The sequence below is a fragment of the Hippocampus zosterae genome, chromosome 2 (genome assembly GCF_025434085.1).
Source record: "Hippocampus zosterae strain Florida chromosome 2, ASM2543408v3, whole genome shotgun sequence".
NCBI classification, from domain to species: Eukaryota; Metazoa; Chordata; class Actinopteri; order Syngnathiformes; family Syngnathidae; genus Hippocampus; species Hippocampus zosterae.
This window is the reverse complement of record NC_067452.1, coordinates 12924197-12943392: the sequence shown is the minus strand read 5'-3', so window position 1 is coordinate 12943392 and position 19196 is coordinate 12924197. Positions and strand designations below refer to the sequence as shown.

Genomic DNA, 19196 nt, shown 5'->3' with positions numbered 1-19196 from the left:
CCCCTGCATCCCCACCCCCTCCCCCCATAATTTTGCCCACATCTCATTTGCTGTCCGCTCCCTCCTCCTTGCTCTCTCCTTGTCTTTTCTATGCTCTGCTTGTCTGCAGGCATGTGAGCAAGGGTTGAGGAGCCTGCATGTGTCGCCCCGTGAAAGTGACTGGAATCTCGCGGTTCAGGCAAATGGGCTGAGAGTTCATCGGGCTTAATTACAGCATGCAGGCAATTCACCTTGACTGCTTCTTGTAAGGCGGCATAGAAAAGGGGCGAGGGCTCTCGTTGATGCCCAAAGCAGATGTGGAGCACAGCACTGGTTGTGCAATTAGATGAGGGCGTGCCCTGCCTCAAAGGAGAAAGGAAACACTGTGGAGAAAGCGGGGGGGGGGGGGGGGGGTGAATAACAGGTGTGACACGATGAATAGAGAACAGGGAAGAGAGCCAAGTGATAGAATGCAAATGATTATGTGGACGAGCAGGCCAAGATGGGATAGAAAAACAATTCTTTTGCCCGCAGTAATCACAATGACTTGTTTCGGCTCTGGCAAGAGGAAGGTGGTGGGGGAGTTCAAAAAAGGTGGATTAATACAATTCCAAGACTCTGCACAATTTGAGATTATCGCTTGATAGGTGTGAGCGAAGTCATTTCCTGTGAAGAGCAGAGCACCACTTTGCTTTTTTTATTTTTTCCAGAGCTCACCTGCACATCGACTGCACCTCGCATGGCCGAGCAGCCTACGACTGTTTGTCTGCAACTTGTGTGGAAAGAAAACACTATTGCTATATAATGTGTCTTTGCTGTCAAATTTTATTTTATTTTACTTTCACTCACCAACATCAACATACCAGCCAAAATTAATTTTCAATTGCGAATTCAATAGGCTAAAAATGTATTCAATTATGAATTCATTTCCAAAAGGCGAAATACACATCCAAGCCTGCTCTCCCCCAATGAGACAAAAATCCTTTAATATGTCACAAAAGCGAACGACTGCAGTTACATAATTTCTCCAAAACCTTTAGCAAAAAGTATTTGTGCCAAGAATGATGCAATGAAGAAAACAATGCTGTGAAGAGTTCAATTTGATGATTTTAATCATCAGGAATTAATCTTCGCACGCTTACCTTTGTGGCTGACCAGTTCCTGTGGCCCAAGGTCAGCTGGAATTGGCCGCAGCTCACCCACAAACTGAGTGAGGATAAATGGTCCAGAGATGGGATGCATGTGTTTCTGTAGATTATAGAGCATACATTTGAAATTCACAGTTGAGTATGTAATATATAATTTATCAACAAACAATATGTGCACTGGAAAATGAGCTTTACATGATGTCTGACCTTTTCAAAGGGCGATTTTCTACCTTCTTGTTCTCCTTGAACGTCCTCTGCTGACTCAGACATTGATCAGCAATCCAGGCAAAAACACACAAACAATGCATGAGTGAATAGACCCATAGGCATGAAAGAAGATGTGCAAAAGGCTGCAGCAAAGCGAGCTAAGAAACATATAGAAGGAATCAATATTCTGCTGCAAAGTGCCTGAGTCGTTTTTAAAACGCATGCTGATTTTCTCTTCTCGGCTCCGGATCTTCAAAGTTTTTAATCTACCCTTTAAAGCGAAAAATATTTTGGGGAATATGACTTGAAATACGATTTTTCCCAGACACGATCCCAGACACACTTCTCATTCGACTCAGCTTCTGATGTGGAAGGCGAGAAAGGGCTTGGAGATGTTACATCCATTTGTCGTGTGTAAGTGTTCTGCCTACATGAGTAAAGGATGGTAAAGTCGTCCCACCAGAGTAATACTTTAAGGCTAAAAAAAAAGGTGAAGTGAGTCTCGCGACAGGAGGGTGAATTCGGCGAGATGAAAGTGGACGATTGAGGGAAAAAGGCAAAAGCAGTCACGTTCTTCCTTGTGAGGCTTCCTTTGCTTTCGAGGGGCAGATGGTGGAAATACTGGCAGAATCTTAACATCCTTCTCATTATTTATTAACCGCTTCGAGGAATATGCCGCTAGTACATAATAGACTGCGGTGGAAAGCATATGATGTTTTGTATGATTTTGATTGCGGTTTCCGTGGATGTGCGTGTAACATGACCGTCATAGCAACGGGGAATCTCGTGGATGAGTTATTGAGAAGGGGCAGTCACCGTGGCCTCATTCAAATTCAGGCAGAGCGGCTGGGCGGCTCAGAGCCATTTCTCTGTGGAAGCGGCGAGCTGCCTCAAAGAAGAACGAAGGTGCTTTAACAACGAGCCTGTGGATGAACGAGAGAAAGAAAGAGGGAAGGCTGCGACTGGACTGAGAGAGGATGCCGTGTGACAATGGGGTGCCAGGTTCAACGTGCGAAGAGGGAAGTTGAATATATATATATACAGTATATATATATTTATATATTCAAAAACGCGGCCGAATCTCCAACGTGTTGTTGAATCAATAACAACGATCGGCGATCATAAACCAACCGAGACGCTGTTAGAGGAGCACAGCAACCTCCCTGAACAGAACGCAGTTACCATAACAGTGGCAGACATACAGGAAAGAGTCTCAGATATGAAGAACTGGACAGCACCAGGCCCGGACATGGTCCACACCTACTGGCTAAAGAAACTCACAGCACTCCATGAGCGCCGAGCAGCACAAATGAACCAGCTCCTGAGGGATGGGACTCACCCAGGATGGCTAACCGAAGGGCGAACGATCCTGATCATGAATCATCCCTCAAAGGGTGCGGTCCCATCCAACTATCGGCCAGGTTATTGGCCGATAGTTGGATGGGTCTCTCCACAACATGGAAGCTCATGTCAGGCATCATTGCGGCTAAGATAAGTGGACACATGGATCAATACATGAGCGAAGCACAGAAGGGCATTGGTAGAGATACCAGAGGAGCCAAACATCAGCTCCTGGTTGACAGAACAGTCACACAAGACTGCAGGTCCCGACGTACCAACCTGTGCACAGCCTGGATTGATTACAAGAAAGCCTATGACTCGATGCCACATACATGGATCACTGAATGCTTGGAGTTGTATAAGGTGAACAGGACCCTAAGAGCCTTCGTTGCGAACTCGATGAGGATGTGGAAAACCACACTTGAAGCCAATGGCAAGCCACTTACCCAAGTGTCCATCAAATGTGGCATATACCAAGGTGATGCACTCTCCCCACTGCTGTTCTGCATAGGACTGAACCCCCTAAGCCAAGTAATCACCAAGACAGGCTATGGATACCGCCTCAGAAATGGAGCTACAATCAGTCACCTCCTCTACATGGATGACATAAAGCTGTATGCTAAGAGCGAAAGGGACATAGTCTAAGAGAGGAAAGGTAGTCCGCACTGAAGGGGTCTCACTCCCTGAAGGAACAATAGCAGACATTGAGGACAGCTACAAGTACCTCGGTATACCACAAGCCAATGGCAACCTCGAACTGGCAACAAGGAAAGCGGCTATGGGCAAATACCTCCAGCGAGTGAGGCAAGTCCTAAGAAGCCAGCTCAATGGCAAGAATAAGACACGGGCAATAAACAGCTATGCCCTGCCAGTGATCAGATACCCTGCAGGAATAATAAGGTGGCCAAAGGAAGAGATTCATACCACGGATGTTAAGACCCGAAAGCTCCTAACCATGCATGGAGGGTTGCATCCTAAAGGATGCAGGCCCTGAGCACCAGAGCCATTGAGGCCCAGATATACCACACCAGACAAGACCCAAGGTGTAGGTTGTGCAAAGAGGCAGCTGAGACGATCCAACACATAACTGCAGGGTGTAAGATGCTGGCAGGGAAAGCCTACATGGAACGCCATAACCAGGTGGCTGGCATAGTCTACCGAAACATCTGTGCGGAGTATGGACTGGACACCCCAAGGTCAAAATGGGAATCACCTCCGAAGGTGGTGGAGAATGACAGAGCGAAGATCCTGTGGGACTTCCAGATCCAGACTGACAAGATGGTAATGGCGAACCAACCAGATATCGTGATCATAGATAAAGGGCAGAGGAAAGCCGTTGTAGTGGATGTAGCGGTCCCAAGTGATGGAAACATCAGAAAGAAGGAACACGAGAAACTTCAGAAATACCAAGGGCTCAGAGAGGAGCTGGAGAGAGCCTGGAAGGTAAAGGTCGTCCCTGTGATCGTCGGAGCACTCGGGGCAGTGACCCCCAAACAAGATGAGTGGTTGCAACAGATCCCGGGAACATCAGACATCTCAGTCCAGAAATGTGCAGTGCTGGGAACAGCAAGGATACTGCGCAGAACCCTCAAGCTTCCTGGCCTCTGGTAGAGGACCCGAGCTGAATGAGGGATGGACACCACCCGAGGGGGGGGGGGGGGGGGGTGAGACGAGGAATTTATATATATATATATATATATATATATATATATATATATATATATATATATATATATATATATATATATATTGGATATATATACATATATATATACATTTTATTTGTGGGCGCCTTTCTAGAAACTCAAGGACACCTTACAACAAGCAATTAAAATCACGAGTACAATGTTAAAAACTACATCAAATAAGATAAGAAAAAATACAACAAAAATAAATAAATAAAATAATGGCTTTATGGTCTGAGTGAATAGGCTTGTCGAAACAGATGTGTTTTGAGGCGGGATTTGAAATGTGTTAATGAGGCTGTATTACGAAGGTCAGCGGGGAGTGAGTTCCATAGCTGGGGAGCAGAGCGACTGAAGGCTCTATTTCCCATGGTGACGAGGCGAGCAGGGGGGACAGAGAGGAGGACAGAGGAGGAGGAACGAAGAGAGCGGACAGGCGTAGGAATATGGATGAGGTCAGATAGGTATGGAGGGGCTAGGTCATGAATGGATTTGAATGTGAGGAGCAGGATTTTATATTGAATGCGGTGTAAAATGGGGAGCCAGTGGAGATGTTGAATATATATATATATCCGACACACAGTATATATATATGGTGAAATTCTGAAGGTTGGGAAGGTTGGGAACTGTTATAATTGCATTATTACACAATGCTTCCCATTTATTGCACAGAAGATCAATTACCTGATTGACAGTCAAAACGGTCCCGAGTACAGTTCATATGGTTTTGAGTTTGCTTTTCTTTCTTTTTTTTAATTGTTATTTTTGGTCTGTTTGTTAGAATTCAGTTTGCAGGAAAGTTGTTTGAATGCCTCACATATGCTAACCTGTCTTTGCTCAGTGCGCCGTTAGGCCATTTTGTTCATTCTTGTGGTCTCTGCAGCTTTGAAGACTTGGGCCAATGTCTTGTCTCGTCCCTTCGCCCTGGAATTGCGTGTTCACAACGAGCAAAAAGTGTCTCGATTCTCCGTGAACTTGTGGGCCCTAGCGCATGGCCCTCGAGCACCAAGACTTCACGATATGACAATGGTTCCACACACTCTGCCCCCTGGGCAACAATTGCTTCAGCAATGGTGACAATGAAGAGGGAAGCACATAATTCTATGTAATATTTATTCATTTCCATATGCGTGAGACTCACTGTTTTAATCAATGTCCTACACTTTTGTCCAATTAACCGTGTTTTGAATTATTGGCAAGCGCTTGCTATAGAGCTATAGTTCACGCCGTAAGGTTACTTCGGAATTCTGTGGTGCAGGGTTTTCATTGTTTAGTTGTCAAATCAATCATGCTGACTCACTGTCAGTAAACGTAGGAATAAGAAAATATGTCAGTGAGTAAAACATGCAAATCTTTATCGATGTTACTTTCCTTTTAAAAAATATAGGATTTTAGTTACTGAGTAGTGTAACACATTATAATCCTAGTTGCACTCGCGATGCTGGGATTATTTGAAACTCAATATTTAACATTCCTAACCTTAACTCCTAAACCAGCAATAAATTCCCCATATAACGTGTAGGTACTCAACTTTATTATCAAGTGGTAATTCTACTGTCTCTTCGGTGCAGTAGTGAGTATTATTTGAGAAGACTTACTCATTCACGGTATTTGAACCCTCATGCGTGTACGTAAAGCAAAAGTAATATTGAACAGATTTGAAATACTGTACTGTACAGGAGGAGACCCAATTCCCAGATAGAGACAAGAGCAAACAACTGCGCATTATGAAATTCATAAAAAAGGGGATCAGCAGTGTTTTCGATTTGAATTGAGGCATCCTGGGAATTCACAATTTAACATTCCGTCTGGGGAAAGTGAGGCCATACGAGGGCGATGTGATGTTTTGATCACCTGAAAAATAACAACGGTAGGAAGCAGAACATTTTGCAGGACTGACGGAAGATCCGACGCTGCTTACGACGCAACCAGCGCACGGCTTGAAGTGATGATGTAGCGGTATCCAGTAGATTCCTTTTTTTTTTTTTAAGCCTTTGTTTTGGCCTTCCCCAAAAGGCTGATGAGGAGGGGCAAGACAAATACTTCGGGTGAAGAGGAAGAAATGGGTTTGGGGCTAGTGTCCTTGCCCTGACTTGCCTTGTAAGCAAAAGCTTTCCACATCTCACTCTGGGCCATTTTTTCCTGAGAGAGCTGCGGGTGAAAGCAAAATGTGGCCATTTCTTTCTCTCTCTGAAGACAACATTTAAGACAATAACACTGCTCATAACAGGGAATTGTGGCTGCACAGGCTGCTGTATGACCCCACTCCTGTCAAAATAAATAAATAAATAAATAAATAAATAAATAAATAAATAAATAAATAAATAAATAAAAATCTTTCTTTGGTGACCACCTGACTGGATCAGGACAACTCTGCTCTACTTTGTGGCTACCAAATGAGAAGGAAATGAAGACACAAGATCAGAAAAGGCAATGGTGGTACCATTTTTGAATCATGTTTTGGATGTGCCAAGTCAGAACAAGAAAAAAGAAATTGCATTGAGATTTCCAAAGGACAGACGATGAAGGAGGAGGGTGGCTGAGTGAGAGTTGCCTGATGCATTTGAATGCTCTTCCAATGGCCACGCTTGACTGTGACCCTCTCCTCACTGTGACATCTTCATTTCCGTATAATTGAATTAACCACGGAAGCCCTCAGGCGCAACATTCAGCAGGGCAGGGAAGCCATTAAAATATTCAGTAAATGCAATTTATTGCAATCTCGCTCGCTTGTCATCTGTTGCTTTGTCTGCACAAAATGAACATGGTGTGTTGAATACTGTCGTCAGCATAGACAGACGTGATTAGGGCGGCGTAAGCACTATTTTCCCGAGCTTTGGAAATATGAAAATCACAAATGCAATTATGTGCAGACAGATTTGTAAACACAAAGGGACAAATATGAAATAAACACAGGCTCAATTTAGAAGATGTTTTCATCATCTCAGACTGGCTCCCATGTGTCAGAGCCCTCCAAAACAATTTTCAGTGCGTCACTTTTATCTCCGCTGACCTGCCAAATCAATAAAGTGCATCACTAACAAAGCACTGTATTTATGAATCAATACAGTGCATTTCACCTTCAGTACTTGCCCAAAGGGACTCAAGTGTACATACAAGGTTGTGCACACTAATGACACCTTGACGGAACAAAATGCAAAACACTCCTTTCTCGCTGTCTCCCACCATCTTGACTTCATCAAAATGGATACCCTAAGACCCCCATGTCTTTAAATGGCTGCTCTAATATCCAGAAGCTTTGCTGTTGCTCTTATTTCGCCTCGAGCTGCGGGTGACAGCTTAGCAGTTATCTTTGACCACTAAAAAAAAAACAACATGCATGCACTGCCAAACAACACTGAAAATGGAGAATGAGATCCCATATGAGATGTGTGAGTGACCAATGAGACGCTTTCCTCATGATTTTATACCATAACATACAAAGCAACTAAAGTGGTGTCTTGAGATACAAGTTGAATTTGGATAATTTGATTCCATGTGAATATTTCAAAAGCCGATTCAGAAGATGATTCTGATTCTGATAAAGACAGGACATTTGGGATCAAAAGACAGCGGTTCATGTATTCATTTCTTCTCCATATTACCTGTTTTTTTTCAGGGGTTTAGACATGGCCAAAATTCTTTTGTTATCCAGGATTCCAAGTGTTTGGGAGCCGTAACAGAAGTATTAACAATTAAATACAATGCAAAGTGTTTAGTTTGTGCTCTTTGCCCACTGGGGGCAGTATCATGCAATCGTGGATACACAAACAAAAAAAGAGTTTGACGACTCCTGTAAGTGACCCAGCAAGAGGATAAAGAATATATACACGTGACTGAGTAGTTATATTCTCCTTCCACACATGTTGATGCACGGTTTGCGTTCAAATATCCGTTAAAGCATCTCAACTCTGCTCTACATACGATATGCTCTTCATTATGCATTATGCCTTGGTATTAAGATTAATATTTGTATTGTTTTGAATACATACCGTGTAATTATTTTTTGTTATTGATTTTTGTTGTACACTTCAACTTTTTTTTGTATGTAGTCCTTATGCGGATCATTAGCTTGCGCAGGCATAGATAATGAATGGGGACCACTGATAGTTAATTGTTACAAACATGGTGTTTTTCTGCCACTCAGGTGTTCCCCAAGTGCTTCTCGTTGAGCCCAAAACAACGGCAAAGGATCCCATCCCAGCAGTCTTCAGGCAGTAGGCGGGGGACACCCTGAATCGGTTGCCAGCCAATCGCAGTCAGGTGTTTTAGAAAATCTGCAAGCGGCAATTCTTCTCCTCCCACACCCGCCTACTTATTTGCCCCGGGCTCAACCAAATCAATATATCATTAGCCAAGCTCCACTCAACCCACGCTTCACTTTCCTTACATTTCAAACATTGTATCCCCCTTCAGCTCGTCTTTCGTCTTCGGCCCTTTGGCCTCTCCGCTCTCGCTTTGTTTCTCCTTTGAGTATTTTTTTGAACCCCATGTTGATGTGCTACAAAGTGAAAGGAGGCTAAAAATGTGAGGGTTAGGGGGTTTATGTGTGTGTGTGTGTGTGTGTGTGTGTGTGTGTGTGTGTGTGTGTGTGTGTGTGTGTGTGTGTGTGTGTGTGCGTGTGTGTGTGTGTGTGTGTGTGTGTGTGTGTGTGTGTGTGTGTGTGTGTGTGTGTGTGTGTGTGTGTGTGTGTGTGTGTGTGAGATATTAGAAGGGCAGGCATTGCAGGGACACAACAAGGAGAGAGCAGAGAAAGGAGGCGTGAGGGGGATGGGAGCCTGTCTGGCTGAAACGAATGTGTAATTGCTTGTGCCGGCGAAAGCTTCACCAGAAGAGCAAGTGATAGCAGGTAGTCCTCAAGTCACAAGCAACACTCTCCCTTTGGATGGAGTTGAGCCTGATACCTTGGTGATGCCGATGTCACGGCACGGTGTGAGCAGGTAACGGCACCGCGCCCACCTTGTGGTGCCGGATTTCTGGACCAAAGGACCACTCCCTTTTGACAAATCTGGGCTACCAGGGCTGCATGGTTTAGACTGATAAAAAACATGACGGTTTTCAAGCTTTTTACCACAAATATCAGTTTGTCTGTTTTTAATTACTCAGCTCCACCATAATTATGAACATCAAAATATAGTAGTGTGGTAAGCCTGAGTGTTTATCAATAAACTGGCTGCCCCTAAATGATGGCATTTTATTGCTAACATTTCGGACAGTGCATATTAATGTTTCATCTACTCGCACATGTGTGAGCAGTATATATATATTGCTGATAAACTTCTGCTCCATGCATTAGCCCAGTTGCTGGCAATAATGCATAAATGAGTATGGCCGCTGTGATTGGCTGATGTGTGAAAAAGTGGCAGGTTATCATGCAAATCTTCAGGTTTTTCATGGCTTACTTTAATTTCCAATTAACCCCATGTGCCAGAGAAGACACTTCTTGGTGCGTCGGGTTTGTTTTGTGAGAAAACTGTTATGCCAAAAAAACAAAAACAAACCAATAACAAATATATAAATAAAAATAATAATTGGCTGTCCGAATTCATCTGACTGAGGTATTTCAGTGAGACGCGAGAATTCAATCAACTGCAAATTCTGTTATCAATACCCACAAATTTGGTCAAAACAAACTTTCAACTCAACTGTATTTTCGAGCACTTTCAGACAGTCATCGCTGAATACAAAGTGCTGTACATGGAGCAACTATCATATACAACAGTAAAACAACAAATCAGTAACAAAGACGGTAGAGAGCATCGAACAGCAAAACCAATAACAAATCTGAGTCATGCTGAGTCAAATGCCAAAGAATACAAGTGAGTTTTCAGGCTAAACGTGAACAAAAAAAATCTTCATCTGTGTGGGGAAAGCCGACCACAGTGCCGGTTGAATACCTGTGCCCAAAGCCAAATTTCTTTCTGGACCAGGATTTCACACCTCTGGTGAAGGCAACAGATTGAAGCCAATCAAGAAGTGCCTTGACTCATGATGAACAAGGAAGGGGCGGTAAATCAAACATAATCAGTTTCCTACCCAACATTGTAATTTGTATAAAAGTGAGTTTCCCAGATAGAAAGTATTTTCCAAAGCAAATCTTTTCTTGATGAATTTGCCATCTTACAACATTCCCAACTCAGGCCCTTTTAGCAAATACTGTACTTGAGTAACATCGGCGCATATCCGGAAGTGTCTGGGTGTGGTGCTCTATGTTGAGAATGGAGCACACCAAACCCATTTCGGCCAACATGTTCGACCAACACAATTTTTTCAAAACCGTCATCCGTAGGATCTGTCGTGGTTAAAAGATCTTTTTAAAATTAGACAAATTATGATGTTTGGACTACTCCTTAGTTGTATATCCTTAAATACCAGTAATTGATGATTTTGCCATCAAAAGCTTTTCTTTAGTCTTCATTTTGTTTTATGGTTTTGTTTTAAGTGTCACAAATACAAAACATAATAGCTTCAAAATCACTGTTATGCCAAGCATAACTCTTTTCACAAAAAGCTCATTTTCTTTGTTTTTTTAGTTAGAAACTGATGATTTTGGGTGAAACCATAATGTACTGCTGATACTATAAGGATAATGATAAGGATACTGCTAGAAAAAAAAAATTCTGGTGAAAAAAAGAGATTTTACTCTCCTGAAATTTCCGTAAAACGTCCGGCAATATGGGAAGCTAATATGGCCTATTCGTACAATCTTGCTGCCCCAATTTTTCATGTAATCCATCACCCTCTTGTTCTTATTATGTACCACCCAAAAGTCTCAGGGTGAGGAAAAGCATAATTGAGATGGGGACTCAGAGCACTCGAATGTAGCCAACATCCTCCAACAGCAAAACAACAAGATTAACGAGAGAGCAAATCGTCATGCTATGCAGCCAGTATTTATTTCATATCAGTTAGGTTCATTCGTCCCAATCTACATCACGCCGGGGGCAGAGATTGATGTGCGTTGCTCACAAACCACATGTGGGATTGAGGCTGAGAAGCTTCAGACCCCTCATTGCGTAGCAGGGAAAAAGGGGGGCTTGGCAACACCAAAGGAGGAGCAGATGGAGGTGTCACCTTGAGGTAGAAGGAAACAGCAACTCCATCTTAGAGTGCTCTGTCATATGTGTTCACAAATAGGTTTGGAATCCATCAAATAGTACATTCTTGTGAAAGCGACAACTTTATTGACCCCCCCCCCCCCCAAAAAGGATCACAACCAACATTTGAATATAGCTGCATGTGGCTTTTTTTTTGGGGGGGGGGGGGTTGCTTGTTTGTTGACAACATAAAAAGCTTAACTTGGCCTGACTGAGTTTTGAGCCCCACTGAGACAGAGATATTTGATAGAAAGTGACACAGAAGAACAGATAAATAATCGTAATGCGGGGTAATAATCATCAACTTTGCCTTGCTAGATTTAGAGACCATTGAGAATATTAACACTGAGTAGTAGCGTCCTCTACTGGTTACGTGCAGACACTGAATGGAGCCTTGGATTGAAAGAGAATTTTTGGTTTCATGTGCCCTGATGTTACCTGATGCCTTTGACAACTCAGTTGTATTTATATAACACTTTAAAAACAACCAAGACAGTGGAAATCTCAAAAACAGTCAGAAGTTAAATCAAGTCTCATCCTGAGTCCAAAGCTAAAGAATAAGCATGAGTTTTAAGACGAGTTTTAGAGATGGGCAGCGAGGGGGCTTGCCTAACGTTCAGTGGGAGATCATTCCAAAGAGAGGTACCAGCAACAGAAAAGTTCTCCGTGCCCCTAATAGTGTCTGGTTTGTTGGTTTTTGCTCCTGGACCTCAAGATGCAGCGTCTGCGGATCAGGGCTGTAGACATCACCTTCATTTCATTTTCATTTTCATTACACAATTGTAAGCTGCCATGTGTGAAGCATTATTGATGTTTATTTTCAATACACAGGGTGCTCATAAAGACTCTTCACAATTAAAACAATTTATTCAAAGGCAGTAGTTTAAATATTTTAACTCCCTTTATCCAACACTCTCCCTGTCTTCATAAATTTCTTGTGCCGTGCACGAATTAAAGGACGAAACCGTGGGTCTCTTCCCTACTTAGTTCTGTAGTTTCATTGAATCTGAACATCCGAATTTTTCTCAATAAAACAGGGTACATGTCAAGCGTTTTCTTGAAGAGAAGCCATTTTATAGGGCTTCACTTTCTCATCCATCAACAGAGTATCTGAAACACAAATTTTTAATGTGAATAAAAAGTTTAATAAACACCGATTAAAATAAAACAAATCTGATCCTTTGTGATAATTGTCATAAATTGGAAAGAGACTTCATGGACACCCTGTATTTGATGTAGCATGCAGCAATGAACATTTAGTGTTTTCTATAGAAACCTTTCTATTCTCCGATTTATGGTGCCAGGTGTTGCACATCGACACATTATGAGCAACAACAAAAAAACTTAAACATTAAAAAATCTCTTTTTATGGGCAAAAGCCCCATAATCTTTAAATTTTCAATTGCATTTGAAAAATAAACAGTAATAATTGAAAGTTAAACACGTGTTATTTATTTTCCAAAGTCATAGAGACCCGCAGGTTGCAGACCACTGTCTTTCACCACTACTGTCATACAACATGTCAGTTTCATCCATCACTTTGAAATTTCCCTCTCGATCAAGCATGTGCATTAGAAATCTCTGAAAACATTTCCCGAATTTATAGTTGACATACGCGCCTCTGGTGAGTAAGATCATTTTCAAAATACTTTAAATAATCTGAATTACGGTATACATGTTTTAATGCGTCTGCCAAATGTGACATAAATTGGGTGATTCGCACGCACATTTGTATACTGTATGCCTATTCATCGACAATGATTTTGCTTTTTTGTGGGTCCAGGGGGTGTTATATCACTCCTACTTTTGACAGTTCTGCTCCGAAGTGAATTCATTATGAGTGTATATAACGTTATGCCGGTGTGCTGGGGGACCAAAAAAAACAAAACGAATCCTTCCACCCGAGGAGGCATGGCGGAGAGCGTTTTGTTTCACATACGGCTACGGTTAGGAATTTTATTTAGTTGTCGTAACATACAATGACTTATCTTCGCAACGTTGTGATTGTCTTAACAAAATAGAATCACATTCCTGCAAATATTCGTTGTTAGTCGTTACCCTCCAAGCTAACATTAGCCGACGCTAACTTCCGGTGGAAATGCGCGCTGCCGGCAACGGAAGCCGACAAGGCACTTCCACTACATACTTCCTGATCCGAAGCTAATGTGCATTTCAAGTAAAATGTACGCTTGTTGCGTGCTCGGTTGTCCAAATAGCCATTCTTCCGGTGGCAAACTGAAATTCTTCAGATTGCCAACGGAATACCGACCGTTTCAGGCCAACCGGCGGCGTTTGTGGCTCAAAGTGCTCCGACAAGTGAATGGCAGCGCGGAGGAGCTCAAAGAAAATGCTCGCATTTGTGGCGCTCATTTCATATCAGGTAATATATAATACGGTTCGTTTTTTCTTTTGGTTGACTTTCTTGCTCGTTTGTCGCCTGAAAAGTCGCGAAGGATGTTTACAGAACGCGCGTGCGTTTGCAGGACAAGCCTCCATGGATCAAGACAATCCCGACTTTGTGCCTTCAGTGTTTGCAAACATGAAGAACAGCCCGCGCCCCAAGTACCAAAGCAGAAGGCAAGAGAAATCCCGCTTCTTCATTTCGCAAACCCTTTAGCTTGAAATACATGTGGACTGCTTGTAACCGTGTTGACGTTCTATTTACAACGTTTGAGCTGTGAGCTAACAGTTGTTACAGCATAACAAATACGTTATGTACATTCTCACAAACTCTGTTTTACCTTTGCTAAGTACAGATTGTCTACTTCGTCTTTTCATTATTTTTTAAAAACAACCCACGCACATGAATTGTTGTAGTGTGTAAGCATGAAAGAAATGTTTTAACACTAATGTCATAGTATCTCCATAACTACGGTGTACATTGTTCGAGGCTGGCAGCATGTTGCGCCGTTTGGTTAGCACGTCTGCCTCACAGCTCGAGATTCAGGGTTCGAATCACCGTTCAATTTAACATTTTCTGTTCTCCACTTTCCTTCTACATTCTAAAAATATGCGTGTTTGATTCAGTGAAGACACTAAGTCAATCGTTGTCAAAAATGTTCACATAAAGTACGTCCTAAAAAAATTGCATTTCCTCGTCCCACTCTACTGACCAAAATAAAAATGTGGTAAGTCATGGAGGAGGCCAAAGTCTTCATTTAAAAAAAGAAAGAAAACAGGTAGTGATCTTATTTCTAAAAAGTATATGTCATGTCAGTGTAAGCCACAGTAACATTATGCACTGTTTTAACATTACCAATGGCCTGACATAAAGGAAAAGAAAAACATTAAATGATTCGATTACCTCTAGTGCTACTTGTAGCACACTTGGAGAATCACTGCTTTGAATAGTCCAATAAAAAGTCTACACACCGCGGTCCAAATGCTCATTTTTTTTAATGTATAAAGTCACACCAAGATAAATCATTTTTTAACCTTGCTTGCACCACACGTAGAAAGACATTTTCCATCAACCATCCATTTTCAACACCGTTTATCCTCAACAGGGTCGCGGTTAGATACATTTTCTGAAACTGAAATGTTTTTATATTAGTAATGTGACCAGTAATGATGCATCTCAAGTAAAACAAAAAAGAAGAAGAAATAAACCTTTTAGAGAGGAGAAATAAGAATAGACAATGTATATACTTTAATGTGGTTGTTTGTGTTGAGAATTGACCGCTCACGTTCAATGGGAGTCAGCACACACCTGTCATGATTTAGTACATGTTGTCAGATGTACTAAACAGCACGTCCTTGCCAGCAGTTTCTGCAGTTCTTTCAATGTTGCTGTCAGTCTATTGGCAGCCTCCCTTTGCAGTTTTCTTAATTTTGAACACAGCCCATCACCAGTGTGAAGTTGGTCTGCGCACTTGTGCCACCACTTCAGCTCAATTGCTGAGGTTTACGTCCATCCCTCTTTTAAAGATTAAAAGAAAATTAATTGAAGAGGTTATAGTTTACATTAATGATGCAAAAGGTTTTGAAAGATTTCTTTGTATTACAAAAACCTGGCATTTGGACGGGGCTATGTAGACCTTTTTCATTCACTGGTGACCTGCCTCTTTCACTGATACAGACTCCAGCTCATCTGTGACTCACACGATGGTAAGCAGCCGAGAAAATGGATTGATGTTCGATGCTGCTTTGGTATACTGCGCTATTAACCAACCTTTTTATTTCATCATTAATGCTCATTTCACTTTGCAATTGCAATTTCTGTTGTCATTGTGTTTAAGCATTGCCCATTTGACCGTTTCTTTCTAATGTCCATCCATTGCACACATGTGCTAATTAACCTCAACCAAATTTCTTCCTTGCGATATTTTTTAAGGATTGTCAGAGGAAGCAGAAAATGCAAATGGCCTCACAGTAAAAACAAAGACACCAAAGAGGAGTTCAAGGAAGCACCAACCAATGATGAGGAGCCTGCAGTTCAGCAGCCGTCGATGGAAATGACTCAAAGCCAAGCTTCACAAGAGGCCCAGACCGCAGCATGCGCAAAGGTACAACGGCCAAGTTAAAGTGGTGCCTTGTAAACGAGTGACCCCACATACAATACAAGCTGTCTTTATGATAATTATTTTTATTTATTTATTTATTGCTTTGACTGGAGAGGGGGTCTCCTGACAATAATTGTATATGAATCTGCTTTGTTTTGAGTTAGAGAGTTGACTTTCCGTTTGACTTTAATTCAATCCCACTTGAAAAATGAAACAAAGTGGACGTTTGTGGTGATAGAATTGAGTCACTCAAACGATGACTTGACACCATCTTTAGTAGACGTCTCCATGATGTGACATTATCTTTATGATGTCTCCGTTAAATAAAGAAATTGAAAAGGGTCACTTGATTTCCCCAAAATATTTCTACTTCCTCCCACATTGCTCCTCTGATGAGTCCCTACACACTGGACCATATTTACCTCCGTAAACACTGTTGCAGGTCATAGACTTTTGTGCATGTCACTTGACATCATGCTCGGTGCGCAGGCGTGTCACATGGATGCGTTCCGTTCACATCCATAGTCGCATTTGTTTTTGTAAATTGAATGACGACATAAAATGATTGGATTTAGCGAAAAATGCAAATCAAGCAACAGTGTCAACATAGCCTAACTTTTAGCTCCCAAATACTCTTAAAGTCACAGAGATTACATTTCAGGGCATATGCGGCTAAATTGGTTTGCGGAAAATATCACTAGATTACTTCTCAATTAAACAATAAAGTGATATTCAAGTCTAATTATTTCCATTCATTCTAATGGGGAAAGAAATTTGGAGATGTGAGTGCATTGAATTACGAGCGTGGTCACAGAGCAAATTAAAGTCACCATTTTACATTATTAGAGCCTTTTCAAAAGAGGTCTGAAATGGCTTGATAAGAAGCCCCATCTTTTGTCATCAGTCATTCCTTCGTGTGTTTTGCAGACAGAAGACACATCGACCAAGGACACCGAAATGAAAGAAACACCCTCCGCCTCTTTTGAGAAAACTCCACCTCCCTTCTTGAAACTGGGAAAAACCAGCCCTGTGGTGCTCCTCAAGCACATCGTCGCTCCATCGGGCGCTTATCTGTGTGAGCTATGTAGTGAAAACTTCTCCACTATTGCACAGTTGGTCAAACATAAACTTCAGCACGAAGGACAGAGGTCTCCTTCCGCCGGCGACGCTCAGGAGAAGATCCCCGCCGGAGTTTTGGTGGAGTGTGACGAGCCTACCTTTCCGTGCAACATTTGCGATCGAGTTTTCGGCGACCGCCACCACTTGAAGCGCCACAAACTGCTCCACGTCAGAGACGTCAGAAAGTGTCAGACGTGCGGCGTGCTGTTCTGTCAGCTTCACAGGCGTGCACTCTTGGTGGCTCATCCGGTCATCGCGAGCGAGTCCGACGACGTTTGTCCCGTCACCGAGTCGGATTGTGAACTTGAACCGGGTGAGGTTGTGGAACAGCTCGAAGACTTCCACACCTCCTGGGCTTTCATCCCCATGCTAAGAGACTCTGTTGATCAAAATCGCGAACCCCAAGCGTCAGCCTCTGGCACGGAACAGCAACTTTTACCTGAGATGGCCCCCCCTCCTTCTGTTCCCATTCGTCACGAAGCCAAACCCTCCGACGTCACAGCTCCCGAGCCACAAAAAGTTGAGAAATCTGAAGTCGTTATGCATGCTCCGCCAAAGTTGCCCCCAGCACTAAGGATGTTCTCGCCACAGTGCCTCACCTCAGCATTTTTTGAGGTTCAAAGAAACTACGAGTATATTTTGAGCAATGGAAACAATGTCTCGAATGAGATTGATGTCAAAAAGGAGCCACCGGAGACGTTCCCGGATTCCGCTTCAGACGTGTCAAATGAGGAGCCAGAAGTAAAGGAACCTACTGCTTATGACCTGCAGATTGTTCTCTAACCAAAATTTAACTCAATTTCCTGGACTGTTCCGGACAAACGTCACAATACACAACGAGTATATTTTAATGCTGCTACTTTAAATTGATGTGACTGACTGCTCATAATTCTTGTTCGTCATCTGGCACTGACACAAACCGAATCTTAATCTGAAAGATTCTGCCTTTTACGTTTGGACAAAGGCTGTATTCACCCCTTGGTAATGGCAAGTATGTCCCAGTTCTCATAAATAATTGGAAATATTTTTTTTTAAGTTTTTACCTCTTTTTCCTCTTTTCAATGCCCCCCTAATAGGTAGTTGCTGCAATTAGGTTTCATTACTACTTAATGTAGGGTAGACCCGTGCTTGACTGGTTCCCACATCCGCATCACAGTACAGAGGTGCAGGTTTCGATTCCGGGCTCCCATCTTCCTGTGTGGAGTTTGCATGTTCTCGCCGGAGAAAACCCACGCAGGCATGGGAAGAACACGCAAACTCCTTACAGGAAGGTCGGCGCCTGGTATCGAACCTGGACCTCTGTATTGTGAACCCACTGTCACATTTATTTTAATATACTGTCAATGTAGTTTTCAATTTGATAATCAATTAGTTGTCGATTCAATTTGCAGTTTTACAACCCTTTCCAAACAAACGTTTCCAGGGTGTTTTTGAATAATCTTTGGCATCTTATGTCAGTTGAAGCTGTCATTGTAAAGTGACTTCTTGACTAACATGGGTGTAAATTTAAATGAATCCTTGGGGATGTTCAAAAATGAACATAAATCATTTACACAGTCGGTAGTCACTAGTACAATGAATGCTGCATGGTATTCGTTCCATCACCAAGCTAGTATCTTAAAAACACTGAAACGAGCTCTCCACCCCCACTAAAACACCACAAATTCGTTTTTAATAAATAAATTTGCTCTCATCATTATTTTACTGTCCTACTGACACACCTTCCAATGAAAAATGCAAGCACAAGACGTGGCTAATGTCATGTCCATGTTCTTTTTCTTCTATGCGGTTTGTTGTCAGTTGGCAAACCAACTTAAAAGTACTTTAGCGCCTCCAACTGATATTTTCCTTCCACTGCAAGTAAAACATTATGACTTGACGGTGACCTCATGGGTTGAAGTTTGCTGCCGTTGTCCAAGCCGGTGGTCGGGGTTTGAATACTTTTGCAGAAATGACACAATGTAAACAAGATTAGGGTCACTTGTCTTCCAGAGACGTGCGGTCAGGGGAGGCAGGTGAGGCAGAACCTCACCTCTGAATGTCAATTGCATTGCGCAATCATCACAGCCTCGGTTGATACGCACAACTGGCTTGTGCTGCATGTCGCAAATATAATGT

At 42.4% G+C, this 19196-nt stretch overlaps 1 protein-coding gene across 1 annotated transcript; it reads left to right on the top strand.

Annotated features, from left to right (window-relative positions):
* Positions 1–13439: 13439 nt before the first annotated feature.
* Positions 13440–18126, top strand: LOC127595986 (uncharacterized). Its single transcript, XM_052058100.1, has 4 exons — positions 13440–13837; positions 13941–14034; positions 15791–15962; positions 16887–18126. The coding sequence occupies exons 1-4, from the start codon at positions 13621–13623 to the stop codon at positions 17859–17861; spliced, it is 1458 nt and encodes a 485-aa protein (XP_051914060.1). The 5' UTR covers positions 13440–13620; the 3' UTR covers positions 17862–18126.
* Positions 18127–19196: the final 1070 nt, after the last annotated feature.

Coding starts and splice junctions, on each gene's coding strand:
- LOC127595986 (XM_052058100.1), top strand. CDS start 13,621: ATGTGCATTTCAAGTAAAATGTACGCTTGTTGCGTGCTCGGTTGTCCA. Junction 14,035..15,790: donor CCCAAGTACCAAAGCAGAAG/GCAAGAGAAATC, acceptor ATATTTTTTAAG/GATTGTCAGAGGAAGCAGAA. Junction 15,963..16,886: donor AGACCGCAGCATGCGCAAAG/GTACAACGGCCA, acceptor TGTGTTTTGCAG/ACAGAAGACACATCGACCAA.